Source organism: Chlorocebus sabaeus, chromosome 10 (assembly GCF_047675955.1).
Source record: "Chlorocebus sabaeus isolate Y175 chromosome 10, mChlSab1.0.hap1, whole genome shotgun sequence".
NCBI classification, from domain to species: Eukaryota; Metazoa; Chordata; class Mammalia; order Primates; family Cercopithecidae; genus Chlorocebus; species Chlorocebus sabaeus.
Window position 1 is genome coordinate 126,767,434 of NC_132913.1, and position 17,246 is coordinate 126,784,679.

Below are 17,246 nucleotides of genomic sequence, written 5' to 3' on the forward strand. Positions count from 1 at the left end.
AATAAATAAATATTACCTATGGAATGAAGTATTTCTGATCACTACCGGTACTTTTTTTGTTAAAGAGCTGAGAGGTGCTTGGAAGACAGAGGATGCCACTGACTCATTTAACCAACAAAAGCTGGTGGCAATGGACAAGGCGTGGTCTGTCCATGGTCGCATGACCAGTGGGACCCAGCCCCGCCCACTGCAAGCTCAGAGGTCTTTCCTACAGGTCCTCACGGGGATCAGGGCCAGGGCTTACACCCAGACCAAGCAGTCGGTGCCTTTGGGAAGAACACATCCTTTAGCACCAGAGAGGAAACAAAAAACAAAAAACAAAAAACACAAAAGATCAGCGTTTCTCTACCATTCACATGTCATGGAGCCATTTCATTTCCAAAAAGGATGGCCTCGTTTACTATCAGGAAGAGCACCCAAATTCAGTGAGACTGATAACCCACACCTCCCCCGTCGCCTTCTCCGCACTCCTCCAGTAAGGCAGAGCCTTTGAACACCTCTGGTTCAGCGCAGGGCCAGCCGGACAGGGCAGGAGTGGGCAGACTTACCCGTGCTGGGCATGTGGTTCACGCGGGCAGGATTCAGCAGCTCCACTGGCTGGTCTCGGCCAGAAAGTCCATCTGGAGAAGAGAGAAGGCATTGGCTTCAGAAACTGCGTGCATTTCAGCCAACATACTTTACGCTGGGAGTCTGCAGGGAGTAACTCCCCAAACAATGAAATGCATGTGTCCTTTCTACTTTTAAAGGGGGACACTTTCAGCTTTGTCATAGATTATTTGTATTTGCCAAAGAAAATCACAGATCCTTTGTAGAATAATCAAAATAGCCTCCTACTGAGACATGGCAAACGCCCGTTTCTGGCCTAAGAGCCCCTGGCTTAGCAATTTGGGTTTACTTCTGTTCAGCAACCACATTATACCCACTCGTGCTGATCAGAAGTTGGCTTTTCTGCAGACCACAAGCATTAAGATAATGAAAAGAGAAGAGCAGCTCTTCTTCCCAGATAGTGACAAATGGTCTGGACACTCACAGAAACACAGCACAGGGAGCACTCCAAACCTGCCGGGTGTGCGGACAGGGAAGGAGGCGAGCTGAGGCCACTCCGGCCTCAAACAGGCATGGAGAACGCTTCACCAGGTGTTCTCAAGGTACAGAGACCTTTCTTTTAAATCCACGTTTAAACTGTATTCAGGAGCTGTTTCTATCTATTCAGACTCACTGCAAAAATGAGACTGGAACCCACCCACCACCTAAACCTGGCGCAGGCTGGATTTAGACTGCCTGGGATTTTTCTATATTCTCCCAAGCAGAAAGGAAAGAAAACTCTGGCAAGATTTCCAGGAATCACACTTTTCTTTTAAAATTAGCTTCTGACAAGTGGTGTAAAATGCCCTGCAATAATGTGCATATCATTACAGACTTGCACACAGAGGTCATTTTCCTTACTAAGCGAAGGAGGAGAGCACCAGTTTCACAGGACAGCCATGGAACTCTGTAGATACAAGTTTTAAAACAGGACAAAAATGACTAACATCGGGTCAAATGACTGCAAAAAAACCCCCACTTTTTATCCAAAATAGATAATTCCTAGCATCGCCAACCCCTGCATGTCCTTGGAGATGTTCAGTATCCAAGAATGGAAACCAGGGTGCCAGGAGACTGGAGGGCACACTCTTGAGATCTGAAGTCCACCCTAAGGTGGAGCTGGGAAAGTGTGAGGCCAGCATGGACCTGCAGGAGCTCAGCAGGTGAGGCTGCTCTTGGGTAATGCAGAGATCAAATGTGGGTGCCAGAGCTAAAAATTAAACTGAAGACAACAACAAAAAACCATGGGTACCTCTCCAGCCAACCAGCAGCTCCTCCCAAGTCTCAGCAACTCTTAAGGTTTCAAAACAGAAGTAAGACACTGGGCATATTTGGGGGCAAAACAGTTCTGCTTCCCTGGGTCAAGAGACCGGCAGGTCACAGTTACACCTTAGAAGCAGCCACCAGACCTAAGCAATCACCCCAAGCCTTCACACATTCCAGGGCTTTCTCAAAGAACACGGCCGCCTGGGAGATGGCCTGGATGCTGAATTGTAAACATGATGCCATGTCTCACGAGAACCTTCACTGCAACTCAGAAAGAGACCCCAGATAGTGGTGGAAAGTACTTTTCAAGCCTTTTTTCCCTAAAAATCAATAAATGCTCATTGTAGAAAAAAATAAATTCAAAAAAGTGCCTGTACGTACGTATGTGTGTATATGTATGTGTGTATGTGTGTGTATTTAACCCAAATCCTGCTATAAATACTTTCAGAAACAGCAGAAGGCCCTTTTGAAGATCTCAGTGTAGCTGTAGTTTTCCAATGGGAAGGGGTCAAGAGGAGGGTGCTTGGGTGGACACCAGTTCCTAGGAACCAATGCCTGTCCCCAGAACCGCTTCCCCTGTAGTCAGTCCAATGCCCACCCTTAGCTTCCAGCTCAGCAAAAGCCCTGGAACCAGAAAGTTTGGAAACCAAGAAGGCCCCCAGTGGTGAGCAGCAGCGGTGGGGCCAGAGTCCCAGCTCACATGAAGCTCCTTCTTGAGTTTAGAAGTGAACCGCTTATCCCTGAGCCCAAAAGGCGAATCCCTCCAGCACCAAGTTCATAAATAAGGCCTAATTACAAGTTACTTTTACTACGCTGAAGCAGGAAGACACATCAGACCTCAGTGCAACCGATTCGACTTGTAAGTCACGATATGTGGTGTTCCTGTATCCACAAGCATCACTCGTGTGTATCAGATCAAGGTGCAGCTTAGTGGGTCTTGGCTCACCTACATTTCTGGGCAGTGGGCTGGGCCGGGTCCCACCTACCCTTCAAGACGACATTGATCGTGCGCTTGCACCAGCTGGCACACCAAGGAGAATGCCGTTCGATAACATCTGCGGAAACCAGACCTTGAACTTCACATGTCCCGTCCTGTACACTGACGGGTGGGGTGGTTTCTGACACCAGCCAACCGGTACCAACTGGGTGTCCGATGATCCAGCTCCACTCTGACAGTAACCACCCAGAGCTAGCACACACGCCACAGCTGAGGGGCTCAGGTCGACAAGACTGCCCCCAGGTCAGACACAAGTCCTGGGCCTCCTGGACTTCTAAAGATCAGCTATAAATCAGGAGTTCCCACAAGCCCCTCTCAGGTTCTGGAATTTGCTAGAAGGGCTCACAAAACTCAGAAAAACACTTTACCATGTTGACGGGTTTATTGTAAAAGACGCAAATAAACAGCAACACGAAGGCAGGGTCTGGAGGGGTGCTGTGTGCAGGAGCCTCTGTCTCAGTACCACTGGGGTGAGCAGGTGTAGCTCAACATTCTGTCCCTCTCGTCTCTGGGTCCTGATGACCGGCCCCATCCTGAGGCTACCCAGGGGTCCTGCCCTAAGTCACTTCATTAGCATAAATTCAGAAGCCCATAAGAAGCTCCTCCGAATAATGAAAGGCTCGCCTGACACTCAGGAACCTCCGGGATCCTAAGAGCTCCCTGCCGGGAATGAGGACAAAGACCAGACAGGCTTTTTCTTCCACCACACAGAGATGCTGCTTGTTCTCACTGTGCCACTGGCTGGCCTCATAACAACCTGTAAATTCAAACCCCCAAAACTGCCATGTTCACATCTTTGTAGAATGACATGGAAATGCTTAAAGGGAAAGCTGTTCTGATGCAGCACTGGGTTAATAGGAAGCGCCTGCCTCTCACGGAAAGAGGCAGCCATGTGGAACTATCAGAAAACAGCAGGAGTGTCTCAAGCACACAGGGGCCTTGGAGGAGGCGGCACAGACATGGCTCTCAGTGCCGGACGCTAACCCCACATGTGGAGGCCCCATGAGCCCCAGCCAGCTGGAAAAATGGCCGCAATCTCTTTAAGACAAGATCCTGGCCTGAGCCGTCCTTGGTCGTCCACCTGGACAGCATGACAGATGCCACGTCCCTCATTATGAAAGGCGGGGGCTCAGGGCAGCAGCCATGATCAAGAAGTCAAACACTAAAGGCAAACGTTTTGCCAGAGGTGGCTGGTGGAATGCGATCCTGGGGGCAGAGCAGTGGGGGTGAGAGTGCACTTTGAAGGCGCAGGGGCCACCACGCCTGGGAAAGACAGCTTTGCAATGGACCTAAACAAAGCGCGGCCAATGAGGCAAAGGATATCCGTCACCAGGGTGAAACAGACAAGCTACGGGACACGGTCAGCTGGAAGGCAGGATGGCATCCGGGACGGCATCCGTGAATGTGCACAGAATAGATTCTTAACGCTGTGTTTTTTCAGATGTCATATTCCAGAGCGAGTTAAAATGAAATTAGTGATGAGAGGTGGAATTTCCATATTTATCTGCCTCTGGGCTGAAATTTCTCAGGCTAAGGAGAAAGTGGTGCTAAGAACCTAACATTGACAAGCTGGAAAATAATTAAGATGGGAATCAAAGTACCACTTCCTCATCACACACCTGCGGCAAGCAGGTTGCCTCTGTCTCCGCTTGAGAACCTATTTTTGGAAACGCTGCGGGATGGGGACGATAGTACTGAGTGTCCTGAAACGGCATTTAATCGGCGCTGGGGCTGCAGACCAGACGCACACTGAGAGGGAGGCTGGGGAGTGCGGGTACCTCCGTGTCCTCACCAGCAGGTGATGTGCCCCAGCGCGCTCCACGCGCCCACGGTCGACTGCAGTGACCACATCAGTCTTGCAAGGAGTCCCGTTGGTGCCGACTGGACCCAGCGCGAACTGAGCACTGTTTGAGACTCGGGGTCTGCCCATGGGAGGAGCAGGGCTGAGACAGACAGGGCTTTTGCTTTTCAGAACCCGCCTCGCGTCAGGCAGGTAGGTGTGTCTAACCAGAAACCTGGCCTTCCGGAGCCAAAGGAACCTCACTTTCACCCGGAGGGCCCAGGCCCCCCACTTCACATGTGGGGAAATGGCCTCACAGGTTGTGCAGTTTCCCAGGATCATGGAGTGGGCACCAGCCAGAACCCAGTTCATTCAACCAAACCAGCGGCTTGTCTGAAGCTGGACCTTGAGCTAACAGGTGCCCACCAAGACCAGTGCCCTCCTCACGACACTGCCACACAAGAAAGGAGGTGTCTTGAGCCAATAAAGACAGTATGTGAAAGCCCCACGCACAGGCTCCTGAACTGAGAGGGGAAGGGAGTGGGGAGGAAGTGTGGTTTCACCCTTGGGAACTGCCTGGGACCACCTAGTCCTGCCCAGGTTGGGGTGAAAGGGTGTCTCTTGAAGGTTTCACTAGCCTTTTCCAGATGACCAATGGCACTGACCATCTTCTTATATGTTTATTGGCTTTTTCATTGGCTATTTTGGATTCATGTCTTTTTGACCCGTTTTTTTCCCCCGGTTGGGTTGTCTTTTTCTTACTGATTCAGAGGAATTCTTTACAAATTCTGAACATTAGTCCTCTGTCAATTAAATGCTGCAGATATCTTCTCAAAGGTCCTATTTCTCAATCGTTCAAAGCTTCTGCTTTTATGTCAGGTTCAAGAAACTCTTCTCTTCCTGGAGGCTGCAGAGATATTTCAACATATTTTTACCCTGAAACTTTGCACTGTTCCCTTTTATATGTAAGTCTCTCATCTACCGGCACCGATGTTTGTATATGCTATGGGACGGGGGTTTGGGTTACGGTTTCCTATGAGAACAGCCAAACGTCCCCTCAGTGGTACTGAGAGATCTTATCCTTCACCATGGATCGGCAACATTAGTTCCCTTGTAAGCCAAATCTCAATCCTATTGGCCAACTTGTTTATGGTTTTGCCAATAATCACACTGTCTTAACCACCATAACTGTACAATAATTCTTAATATTGGCAAGGCAAAAAACCCTACTTTTTTCTTTCAGATCATCTGGGGCAAAACTGGCCCTTTACTCTGCCACATAAATTTTAAAATTAACTTGTCAAGTTCCACAGAAAGAAAGAAAGAAAGATAAGACAAGACAAGAAAGAAGGCAAGGGAGGGGAGGGGAGGGGAGGGGAAGGGAAGGGAGGGGAGGGGAGGCGGAAGGGGAAGGGGAAGGGGAAGGGGAAGGGAAGGGGAAGGGGAAGGGGAAGGAAAGGGAGAGAAAGAGGGAAAGGGAGAGAAAGAGAGACGAAGAGAGAAGAAGGGGGAAAGGGAGGGAGGCAGATGAACAGTGCCTAGGATTGCACTGCATCTATCATTTGGGGAGAAGATAATCTTTATAGTATTGCATCTTCCCATCCATGAATATGGGCTATTAACTCATTTCATTTCTCTCAGAAATGTTTCAGAATTGTCAGTGTTGCAGTCTTGAACATCTAGATTTATTACTAGGTATTTGATATTTGGTTTCCATTTCAATTTCTGCTTGCTCGCATATGGAAATACAATTAATTTTTACATATTGGTTCTGTATTGTAGACTATTCATTCCAATCATTTTTCTGTAGTTATTGTGTATTTTCTACATACAGAATCATGTCACATATAAATAACAACAGTTGATTCCACCTTCCAGACCTCATGCCTTTTCTTCTTCTTTATTCTGCTGGCTCAGTCCTACAGTATAGTAACTGAAGAGAAATGGTGATAAAAAGACAGCTTGGTCCTGTTTCTGATCTTAGGAAGGATGTTTCCAATGTTTTACTGGAAAGCGTATTGCTTGCTGCAGCTGTCCAACAGGTAACTATCAGATTAAGGAAGTTCCCATCTACTCCTAGATTGCCAAGACATATTTTTAAATCATATATGTTTGCTTAACTGTATTAAACTTTTCTGCATTAATTCAGCTTATTAAACAATTTCCCCATCCATCTGATAACATGGTGAAATTCTTTTTCTCACATCAAACTAACTTTGCATTCCTGAGACAAACTAGCGTGGTCAGGCCCAGGGAGTTTTCGGGAAAAGGAGAGCAGCAAGAGCTCCACACACGTGGGGACCTGAGGTATACCTAAACTCTTTTCCACGCTTGATTCTGAAGACTCGGAGACCTCAGTCCTACATTTCAGCCTTAGCATCTCACTTCAATATTTTGTTATGAGCATAAAAGGAGAATTGGATAAACTGACATTCTAGTGTGTTTGGTGGGGGGTTGCCGACATAGATGAAAACACCGAAACCGCTGTGACCCGGAGTAGTGTAGGTCACACCTCACTGTGCACCTCACTGTGCTAACAGAGCTGCTTTTCAGACACAGGGGAATGGAAGCTTAGGGCTACTGGGAAACAGTAATGACTCAGTCTTCATTATAGCCAATCTCCCCATCCTTTCATATTTTTCAAACAAAGGTTTTGTTTTAGAACAGCTATGAGCTTATAGAAAAATTAAAGCTAGTAGAGACTTACCCTTTACTCTGCACCCTCCATGCCCTATCACTAACCTCTTCCATTAGGATGCTGTGCTTAGGTGTCATTAAAGGAAAAGCCCGGACTTGATTCAGATTTCATGTTTTTCCCTGGTATCCCTTCTCTGTCCCAGCACTCATCCAGGGTCCTATCTCTCTTGGCTGCGACAGTATCTCAGACCTTTCTTGTTTCTGACGACCTTGACAGCTTTCAGCAATCCTGCTTGGGTATTTTACAGAATATGCCTCAACTGGGGTTTGTCCCAGGGCCTCACTGGAACTCCAGGGACTGAGCTGCGTGAACACCTAGCAAGGGCTGACGTCAGACCAGAGAAGCCCCGATACCTTCAAACCGAACTTCAAGGGGAACGGCAGAGTTTCCATGGTTTAAGGAAAGAGCTTAGTTAGCCTTAAAGCAAAGACAAAAGAAACCACTTGGTTCTCGTGTCTGGGGCAAAAGGACTTGTCTTTTGCCTGAATAAAGAGGGACGGAAAACTCCTTCTGCTGGGAGGATTGGCCATGAGGAAAACAGCCTCCTGGCCTGCACCGAACTGGTAGGTGTCTGTGAGAAAGCCCTGCTCGTGGGCTCACGTGGCCCACCAAGACCTGCACCTCCCGGAGGGCGTGGTGCGGTGCACACTCACATACAAACCTCCCCTCCACACGGCGTATCAGTCAGTGTGGAATGAAGTGGATATCTATCTGGGCTTGGGGCCATAATGCCATCCCCTCAGGCCTCTAACCTGCGTGACCAGTGGTAGTATTTTACTGGCACTTTGATGCCTTTGTTCAATTAAATTATAAAAGGGAGTTCAGTGGGCTGAAATGTCATGGCTTGGAGACAAAATGATCTACAAGGTCAGCCAAATACTCAAATTCCCCCTAGGTCCTTCCCCTGACCTGAACCCCCAAAGGGATCTCCATCTGCCACCCCAAGCAGGACCTGCACCTGTGCTAGCCTCCTCCCGGCTCAGCCTCCTGCTTTGCTGAGTGACCCCAGCAGCCCCCAGCCCTGCCATCAGCCCATCCTCCCTCCACTGTGTGGCCCACACCCTGGCACTACCCCTGGACCTGGCGGATACTAGGCATAGGCTTGGTGCTCCATAAACTCGTGCCCGCCCAACCAGCCCTCCCTGGGAGCCCTGCTCATAGCCTCGAGCATCCCAGGCCACTAGATTCTGCTTTTCCCCACTGTGCAGGTTACTGAAAATTACCAAAGTTCCGTAACAGTGCTTGCATCTGCCCATTAATAGAAATTAAACTTTAATGAGTAAGTGTTGTGAATTCCTCAGGCATGTCCAACATAGTTTATGTATATTTATTAGAGAAAATGAAAATGGAAAAAGATTCTTTCCCTAAGCAGTATTTTTCCTTCAGGGTAATCAGGCAGTCTTTTAAAATGTCAAGGATAACCTAAGAAGTATTCTTGTTGTCTCTCCACTAAGAATGAAAACTAGCTGTAGCTGCCGGCTTACAGGAAATGTGGGTTTGGCAGTACCTGCTAAAGGACCCTGGATTGGCTATGATCAGTCAAGTCTTGAAACAGAAAATCCCAGGACAAAGGACTCAGTGAGGCGGACAGGGGGTGGGGGAAGATTTCAGATATGCCCATCAGTCCCGACGTTTTGGTCTGGATTTGAGCAACTGGCTGTAAAAAGACAGTTTTTAAGACAACCAATAAAAATTAAACATCGCTTGGGTATAAGATGATATTTAGGAATCATGATTCATTCTGTTGAGTGTGATAATGGGGTTGGATCTGTTAGAAATACACATTCAAGTATATAAGGGATGGTGCTATGGCCTCTGAGATCAGTTTTAAATTCTCCAGAAACTAACAGTGTGGTAGATGAAGGGGTCATGATGGACAGCCTCAGGGACTTCCTAGGGGGAGGTGGCTGTGGGCATTCACTCTACGCACTGGTCTCTTTCCTTTCATACGTGTTTGAAACTTTTCGTAACAATTTTTCAAGAGACGCCAGGAATAAAGACAAGCCTGCCCCCACCTTCTATTCAACACAGTTGGTCTTCTGCTAGGTGATCTACCTAACTTGTTCCTTCACCAATATCCCGACAGTCTTCAGTTCACCCCCAGCCCCTGTGTTCAAGCAGGCACACACGTCTGGTTCACAGCTCAGCGAGCAGGCCCTGAGCGCCTGGGAACGTGAGAGAACAGCAGAACCGGGGACCCACACCGGCCGCCTGCGTCCAGCCCCGCTACGGGCTCTGCCTGGTGCCAGCACGGGACCCACATGGGCTGCCTGCGTCCAGCCCCGCTACGGGGTCCGCCTGGTGCCAGCACGGGACCCACACCTGCTGCCTGCGTCCAGCTCCGCTACGGGGTCTGCCTGGTGCCAGCACGGGACCCACACCTGCCGCCTGCGTCCAGCCCCGCTACGGGGTCCGCCTGGTGCCAGCACGGGACCCACACCTGCTGCCTGCGTCCAGTCCCCCTACGGGGTCTGCCTGCGTCCAGCCCCGCTACGGGTTCTGCCTGGTGCCAGCACCTGCGCAGACACGGGCCAGAGGAAAGTGCAGGGGGCACCCAGCTGCTCTCACGTGCCAGGCAAGGCTTGCTAACACCTGCAGCTTAGTCGGGTGATGGGGACAAAAGGTGCAAACTGAGCCCGCTGGACACGCAGACTCAGCAGGCAGACGGAGCCTGGTGGGGAGGCGAACGCGGGCAGGAGTGAGCCACGGAGAAAAGGGAACAGCAGGTTACTCGGGGATTTTCCCAGGGAAAATGTGGCAGTGGAAAAATGCCGCCTTGCTACCCGCTGCTGTTTGAGAAACGATCCACGTACCCAGGAGGCGTGGCAGCCGGAGAAGCACGGGGGAGTCACGGGCTACAGGGCGCAAAGAGCGGTGTCAGGAATCAGTGTGGAAAAGGGGCTGCCCGGGGGCTGAATGGGGCTGTCCTGTCCCCGCAGGTCCTGGCACCGAGCACAGAGCCAGGTGTGTGGGCGGGGTCCGGCCAGGCGCTGGCTGAGCAGGTGATGGCCACGGCGCCGGGAGGAGTGAAAACAAGCTGCTGCTGCTGCTCCGCAAGGCCCTGCTCTGTGCTATACGGGCTGGAGAACAGCGTTTCCTGGAGGGAGTATCTCAGGGCCTCTCCTAGACAGTTCTGCAGGGCCTGGCGTGGCCATGCTGCTTCCTCCCTAAGTAAGACAACACGAAGAGACAGCTCTCAGCTGTCCCTGCCTACCAAGTGGCACTGGCCAGCTCGAGTGTTCACAAGCGATTTAGCAAATCAGGAGAAAATGTCCTTGCCTGCCTCAGAAAACAGCACCGTCTCTGCTCCTGAGAGGATGTCCACTGCCCAGTGGTGAGGGCACACGTGGGCGAGTCACCGCACAGCTGCTCTGTACAGCACTGGGAACCTGCAAAGAGGATCACCTGGCATGCATCCTGTGCAGGTTCCCCAGAGCCGCCTGGCATCTGCTAGGTGATCCACAGCCAGTGGGAGGAGCCACACACAACAGACGTTAAATAGGAACACTGCAAAACACACAAACGGCATCTCCACGGCTAATGTAGGATGGTTTTCTGGATAGGTTCTCTTCAATTAAGCTAATGATGAAAGGTGATGCAGCTATCGGCAATGGCTGGAGACTAGCTCTGCGGTCTGCTCGTGGATAACCGTGCTCCCTCGCGGCTGGGCCACTCGCACGGCCGGGCAAGCCGAAATGCCCACTTTTTCATGCTGTACCCACTGCTTCTGTTTCCCCGCAGGCAACCTACTTTCTAAACTAACACCTCTTCACTCCCAAGAGGTCTAACAAATATCATACAATTCCTGAATCTACCCTCCACCTGGACATAGACCCCGGGTGGGAGGCGGTCCTGCAGGGTTTGGGGTGGAATATCTCCCCTGTCGAGTGGAGACAAGGTTGACATGAGGAGTGAATAAATGAATACAGATAAAGAAGGAGGCACACAGTGCGTGCGGGGCGAGAGACTCCCTTTGCTCCTCCCGCTTCACCTTCGCTTCAGTGCCGCAGCCAGGGCCTGGGCCCTCCACGGCATGGCATCTGAGCCAAACCAGCTGCTCACCAAACGTGACCCAGCAACAAAAAACACTTACAGACGAACCATCCTCCCAGAATATTTTCCACACGGCTGAACATCACAAACTCACTAAAGGTGCTTGTGGTTAGGTGGCAGGAAGCTGGAAAATAGGTGCATGTTAATAAGTAGCTCACGAAAAATGAGTCACTAATTCAGAACAATAAACCCAAAGTGGCCATTTGCGGAAAGTCTAGGCAGGCACATTAACTGCGCGGCTGGGAGCATCAAAGCAGGGATCCATCCCTGGAGCAAGGCGGAAAACGGAGGGCGTGGACCACACACTCTCCTCCTCTCCACCAAAACAGACTTGCAAGCACTGCTCATTCTCTGTGCAGAAAATGGATCCTGTGACGCCAACTTTAAAGCAGCATTTCGTAAGCGACCAATCTGTGGTCAATGGCCAGTGAGATGGGGAGAGAGTGAGGCTGGGGCTCCCCCAGCGCCCAGAAGACTCGGTGATGTTCTGTGCAAGTCAGGCGGACCCCACCAGCAGCTGCCCAAGTGACAGGCTGGTGGCCTCACCCAGCGAAAGTCTGTTCCAAGGGCTCTTCAGCCAGCAGGCCCCTTGGGTTGAAAGACTTACTCCTCTGGCACTTTTTTTTTTTTTTTTTAAGACGGAATTCTTGTTCTTTCGTCCAGGCTGGAGTGCAGTGGCACAATCTCAGCTCACTGCAACCTCCACCTCCCGGGTTCAAGCAGTTCTCCTGCCTCAGCCTCCCGAGTAGCTGGGACTACAGGCACCCGCCACCACGCCTGGCTAATTTTTCTGTATTTTTAGCAGAGACGGGGTTTTACCGTGTTAGCCAGGATGGTCTCCATTTCCTGACCTCATGATCCACCCGCCTCGGCCTCCCAAAGTGCTGGGATTACAGGAGTGAGCCACTGCGCCTGGCCACCTCTAGCACTTTTTTAGGACAATATTTGCCTCAATTCACTGAAAATGTATTACATTTTCTAAACTATTGTTCTTGTTGTATCTTGCTAGAACTAAACATAACATCCTGCTTACATTCTAAATGAGAAACGATAACAGCTAAATAACTCCTTGTGGGAGCTGAGGATGGTCAGGCACTTGTCTCCGGGTTTCATTCACAGAAGTGGTACTCGTGGTTCTCACCAGGGAAATCACTCGCACAGATACTATTATGGTCCGCATTTTAAAGAAGCCGGGGAGAGAATAAAGGCCATCCTGATCAAGGTTGGGACCAACTTTCAAAAGCAAACTGACCCCACTCTGCTGTTCTGCCTCTCCACACGGACTCATTCAAGCCTCAAGGTCAACGTCCCATCACTGGCTCATTCATTCAAGTTTTCCTGAACTAGCTATTAAGTGGCCGTCACAATTTTGGGGACACAGTGTTGTAAGTCCCTGCACCCCAGGCTTCCACTAGAGAAGAGGGGATGACACGTAAATCAACAGACCGTGTGGGATCACATGCTGGAAAAGAGGGCCCCGCGAGGTGGTGGCGTTTGAGCAGACACCTGAAGGACGTGTGGGGTCAACGATCCCAAGGATGTGCACATGAGGTGGAGCAAACAGCAAGGGCAAGGCCTGGGAGGGGAACAAGCCTGGGGGGTTCCCATGGGGCAGGCAGAGGAGACACGGCCTCAGGTCCGAAGGCTTCAGTGAGGACCTTCCATTCCGACTCCAGCCACCCTGCAGAGTGTCACCCAGGGCGGGGAGGGGCTGCGGAAGGCCGGGGAGGCGGGGGGGGAGCTGGGAGAGATGGGGAATGGGATCCATCAGGACTCTGCGATGGACTCGGCACAGGTGTGCTGCACTCACCCAGGTGGGAAAGACAGACAGGCTTGCGTGGGGAGAAGCGAGCTGGAAATCCAAAACGTAGATTTGATGGAACCTGCTGATTTTAAGAGAGCCATTCACCGTTTTGAAGAGCAAACAGTACATCTAAACCCCCTTTGAGTCATTACTTTGTGACTTTCTCAGGAAAAAAAAAAATCCAAAATGTCCAGATTTTGTGTCAATGGTTCAAAATTCAAGTTCTCCATATTCTACAACATGTATTTCAGCAGCATCCTTTACTCTACCTGAAATCTCACTATCCAAACACCACCCCATCCTGGGAGGGGCTCTAGTCTTCTCAAATATTTATTCATTCCTTTAGCTGAGCTACTAAAGAAAAAAAAAATAAGGGGCTGAATATTAAGTGACACACACTGCACTCAAAACTCTTGTGTCAGGGAAGAATGTGCACAAAATATACATAAGAAGTGAACACGCGTTTAATGTGTCAGCTGGCTGCTCCACACTGGTTCCACCGTCTCTCACCCGGCGACAGCTGTGCTCCTTCCTGCTGCGACGCGTCATCCACGGGGACGCTCTGCTTCGGGGCCTCCCGCCTCTGGAAGGAGGTCGTGCACTGCTGCCCAGTGGAGCATCTTCCATGATGGCCACCACAGCCTCTCCCGTCGGAAGTGCAGGGAATACCCTGCTCCGTGTCTGCTCTGATGATGCACGGATGTCCTCTGGTTCAATAAAGCACCTGCTTTTATTCCATGTCTCTGACAAGCACTAAAAGGAGACAGGTGTGGTCCAGACATCACCTTAGGTGCTGAGAACCCAGGTGATGAAGACACAGAGTCGGCCCCCAGGGGTCCGAGAGGAGCGGTCCAGGTGATAATATCATTGTGTCTTCAGTACCGGTCTCCAACCCTGCGGGTGGCTCCCCAGAGGCCCTGGGGCCACCTCGCCAGAACCAGTGGGGAAGAACAAGGAATTGCAGGCTGGGAAAATGTGACACGAGACTCGGATAGTCCGGGGCCCCGCATGGCCCAGCTCCAGGCAGTCGGCTCCACATGCCTTCCTGCCACTGGGGCTGCCAGTGGCTCGAGCCTCCAGCAGCTCATCTTGGAGCAGACATAGCGGGTACAAAAAATCAAGCACTGGCTCATACTGCAGGCCACTCTCTGGAAGCATCCAGAAGCTGCTATGGGTTCAGCATGCACTGGCAGTGGTGAGACGGACATCGGACCTCCTTTAGAGGAACATCTTGGCCTCTCCAAGGAGAAGGGGCCAGAAGAGGCACTGCCTCCCTAGGACCTGAACAGAAAGGATGATTTTCAGTGGCCTGACTGTGGACGGCTGTGTCCCAGCAGAAGCCCACTGCCAGAGGCCACAGCAAAGGGGGACGACAGTGGACTGGCTCATGGACCTCCCCAGCAGAAGAGCTGCTGGAGATGGGACTTGGGGCGGGTTTCCCTCACCCTCGGTGGGATCCTCCCCTCTGCAGACACGAAGAACCTGCCCACGTGTGTTCACATGCCCCCGCCACGCACCTAGTTCACCTCGAGACCGGCACCAACTTACAGGTGCAGCCAGCACATCTGGAAAGAGACTCGTCAGCTGGCACCAAGCCCTGTGGGTGCCGTCAGCTCCCTTAGACAATGACGTGGGGTGGAAAGGGCCTTTCCACATGAGTGGTTTCCATGTCCTCAATTTTAAAAGATTTCAAGAAGTTTTATTCTCCTTAATTTTGGTACTACCTAATAATATACAGCACGCAGTTTTGTTTTAATATCTATTTCCTAAATGTTTTCAAATACAATTTTATTTCTGAAAAGTGAAGGTGGGGGAGACACACAAATGCCACAGCACTAGCGTTGCAAGTGATATGGGTAAAGACTCCATTCCCAGCCAGGTGCAGTGGCTCACGCCTGTAATCCCAACACTTTGGGAAGAATGAGGTGGGAATATTGCTTGAGGTCAGGATTCAAGACCAGCCTCGGTAACGTAATGAGACCCTGTCCCTACCAACAATACAAGAAAATCAGCCAGGTATGGGGGCGCGACTGTAGCCCCCAGCTATTCGGGAGGCTGAGGAACGAGGATCTCTTGAGCAAGATCACACCACTGCACTACAGCCTGGGTGACACAGCAAGAACTGCCTCCAAAAATAAAAATAAAAAATAAAAACAAAAATAAAAAATAAAAATAAAAAGATTTCCATTCTCCAGGCACTGACCCCAGCTGTAACCACACAGTGCCTGCAGTCCTAGCTCCTGCTTGAGATGCTGCAATCTACTTCGGTGTATTCTAGGACATGCTCTCCCACTGCGCAAGGCTCATTATTGAATGGTATAAATGTACATTCAAGATAATCACATCATTATTATTTAATCCAATAGTACTCCAGCACACCCCTCCCTCCAACAAAACCAGCTTTTCTGGATCCTCTAAGAAGCAGGTGTACCATCTGCAGAAATCACTATTACATTTCTGTTATGCCCAGTATGAACACACTCTGCACATCACAACTTCCCCTATACCAAGACTGACTTAATCTCATCATCATTCCCTTTCACACAACAGAAACTTCAGTTTCTAAATATACAGTGATTTCTTTGTATTGCCTTCTATTTTAATCTTCTAAAAATAGAGCTACCACCAGGAGAAGCAACTTGCTGTTGGGTGTTCACTATGCTAATGTCACCGACAGGATATGGATTTCTGCCCCTTCCAGACTTTCCAGCTTGTGGTTTCCACATGACGTTTGTCATGGTGGCTCCAGGATTCTGGCCAGGAGTGTGGGAGCAGGATTGCCTGGCATCAAAGCCGGGATCCACTCCCAGGAGCCTGTGATGCCACATGAGCCAGCCGACCAGTGTGGGCCTCCCTGTCTACAGCCGTCAAATGGGTGACAGGATGCTCTCCACGCTGCAGGGCTGAAAGGACTGGACTAAGCACCCATAAATGCACCCACAAGCCGCAGGGCCACAGACACAGCCTATGCCACAGACACGGCCCACCCTGCCACGGACACGGCCCACGTCGCCACGAACACAGCCCACGTTGTGGGAGCAAGTCCTCTGACTTTCCCCTCCATCAGCAGGTTGGCCAAGAGCATTTCTCAGGTTTTAGCAGAAAGTTAAAGAGAAAAATCAAAAGGCACAAGGGAAAGAGCAGAACAAAAAGGAAGCCGTTGCCTCCAAGAGCTCTCATGTCCCACAGAAGTTCCCTCCTGAGGATGGGAAGATGGGTCTGTGCCCGCCACCTCCTCCCCTTGCTTCTCCGCCAAAAGACAAACACTGCACCAAACCAGAGGACAGTCGACTTACCAGTCAGTAGGTTAAAATGTTTTCTTAAACAATTTTCCAAGTTTTCAAATGCTTCGTAGTTCTAAGAACAGAGCTATCCAAAAATTTAAAACATAATCTCTTATCTTCTGTTTAATAAAGTTATTTTTGAATTTTGAAGAAGTAGAAATCCGATCATTCCTCTCCTCCCTGCCGGACACGCACACCCTTAGGACCCAGACTGTTCTCCACCAGGAACACACCGCCTGCGCTTTGCCGGCCGCCGGTTTTGCCATGGAGAGCCCGCTGGCCGCAGCCGCCTGCACCGCACGCTTCCCAGCAAGCTTCCTGTGCAGCTGGCAGTGTGCCCGGCAGAGCAGAGGCACAACACACATTCCCATCACACTTCATACGCGGCATTAAGTTCACGACATATTTTCATCTTCTCCTGAGATATGAGAGTCCTGGAAACAAATTCACTTCCTATCACTCAACGTGCAACTCAGATGATAAATCTTGTACCACTACGTTAGAGTGGTAAAAATCAGAATTATACGGCAAAGAAAACATAGAAATTATATCAAAACAAAACAAAGATGCAGCTTTCTTAATCTAAAGCAAATTGCTTTGGTTTTATACCCATAAAGTCCCACACTCGGGCATGAAGGCAATCTTGAATTAAAATGAACACCCCTATATGCTATTATGACTGATGTCATGTTTAATATTCAGACAACTAGAAAGAAGGGCACGCCTTTTAACTCAATTACACGAAAAGAGGAACTGGAGAACAGCGGTGGCTGAATGTG

General features: G+C 50.1%; 1 protein-coding gene across 15 annotated transcripts in view; it reads right to left on the reverse strand.

Moving 5' to 3' along the window:
* HDAC4 (histone deacetylase 4) overlaps positions 1-17,246 on the reverse strand; it is a 352,930-nt gene that overhangs the window by 191,468 nt on the left and 144,216 nt on the right. For 14 of the 15 annotated variants that reach the window (XM_073020204.1, XM_007966865.3, XM_007966864.3 and 11 more), the window contains one exon: positions 549-620. In XM_073020204.1, the coding sequence (XP_072876305.1) occupies positions 549-620 (72 nt within the window). Of the gene's footprint in view, positions 1-548; positions 621-16,479; positions 16,505-17,246 lie in introns of those variants that run through there. The other variant, XM_073020207.1, reaches the window with a different exon arrangement.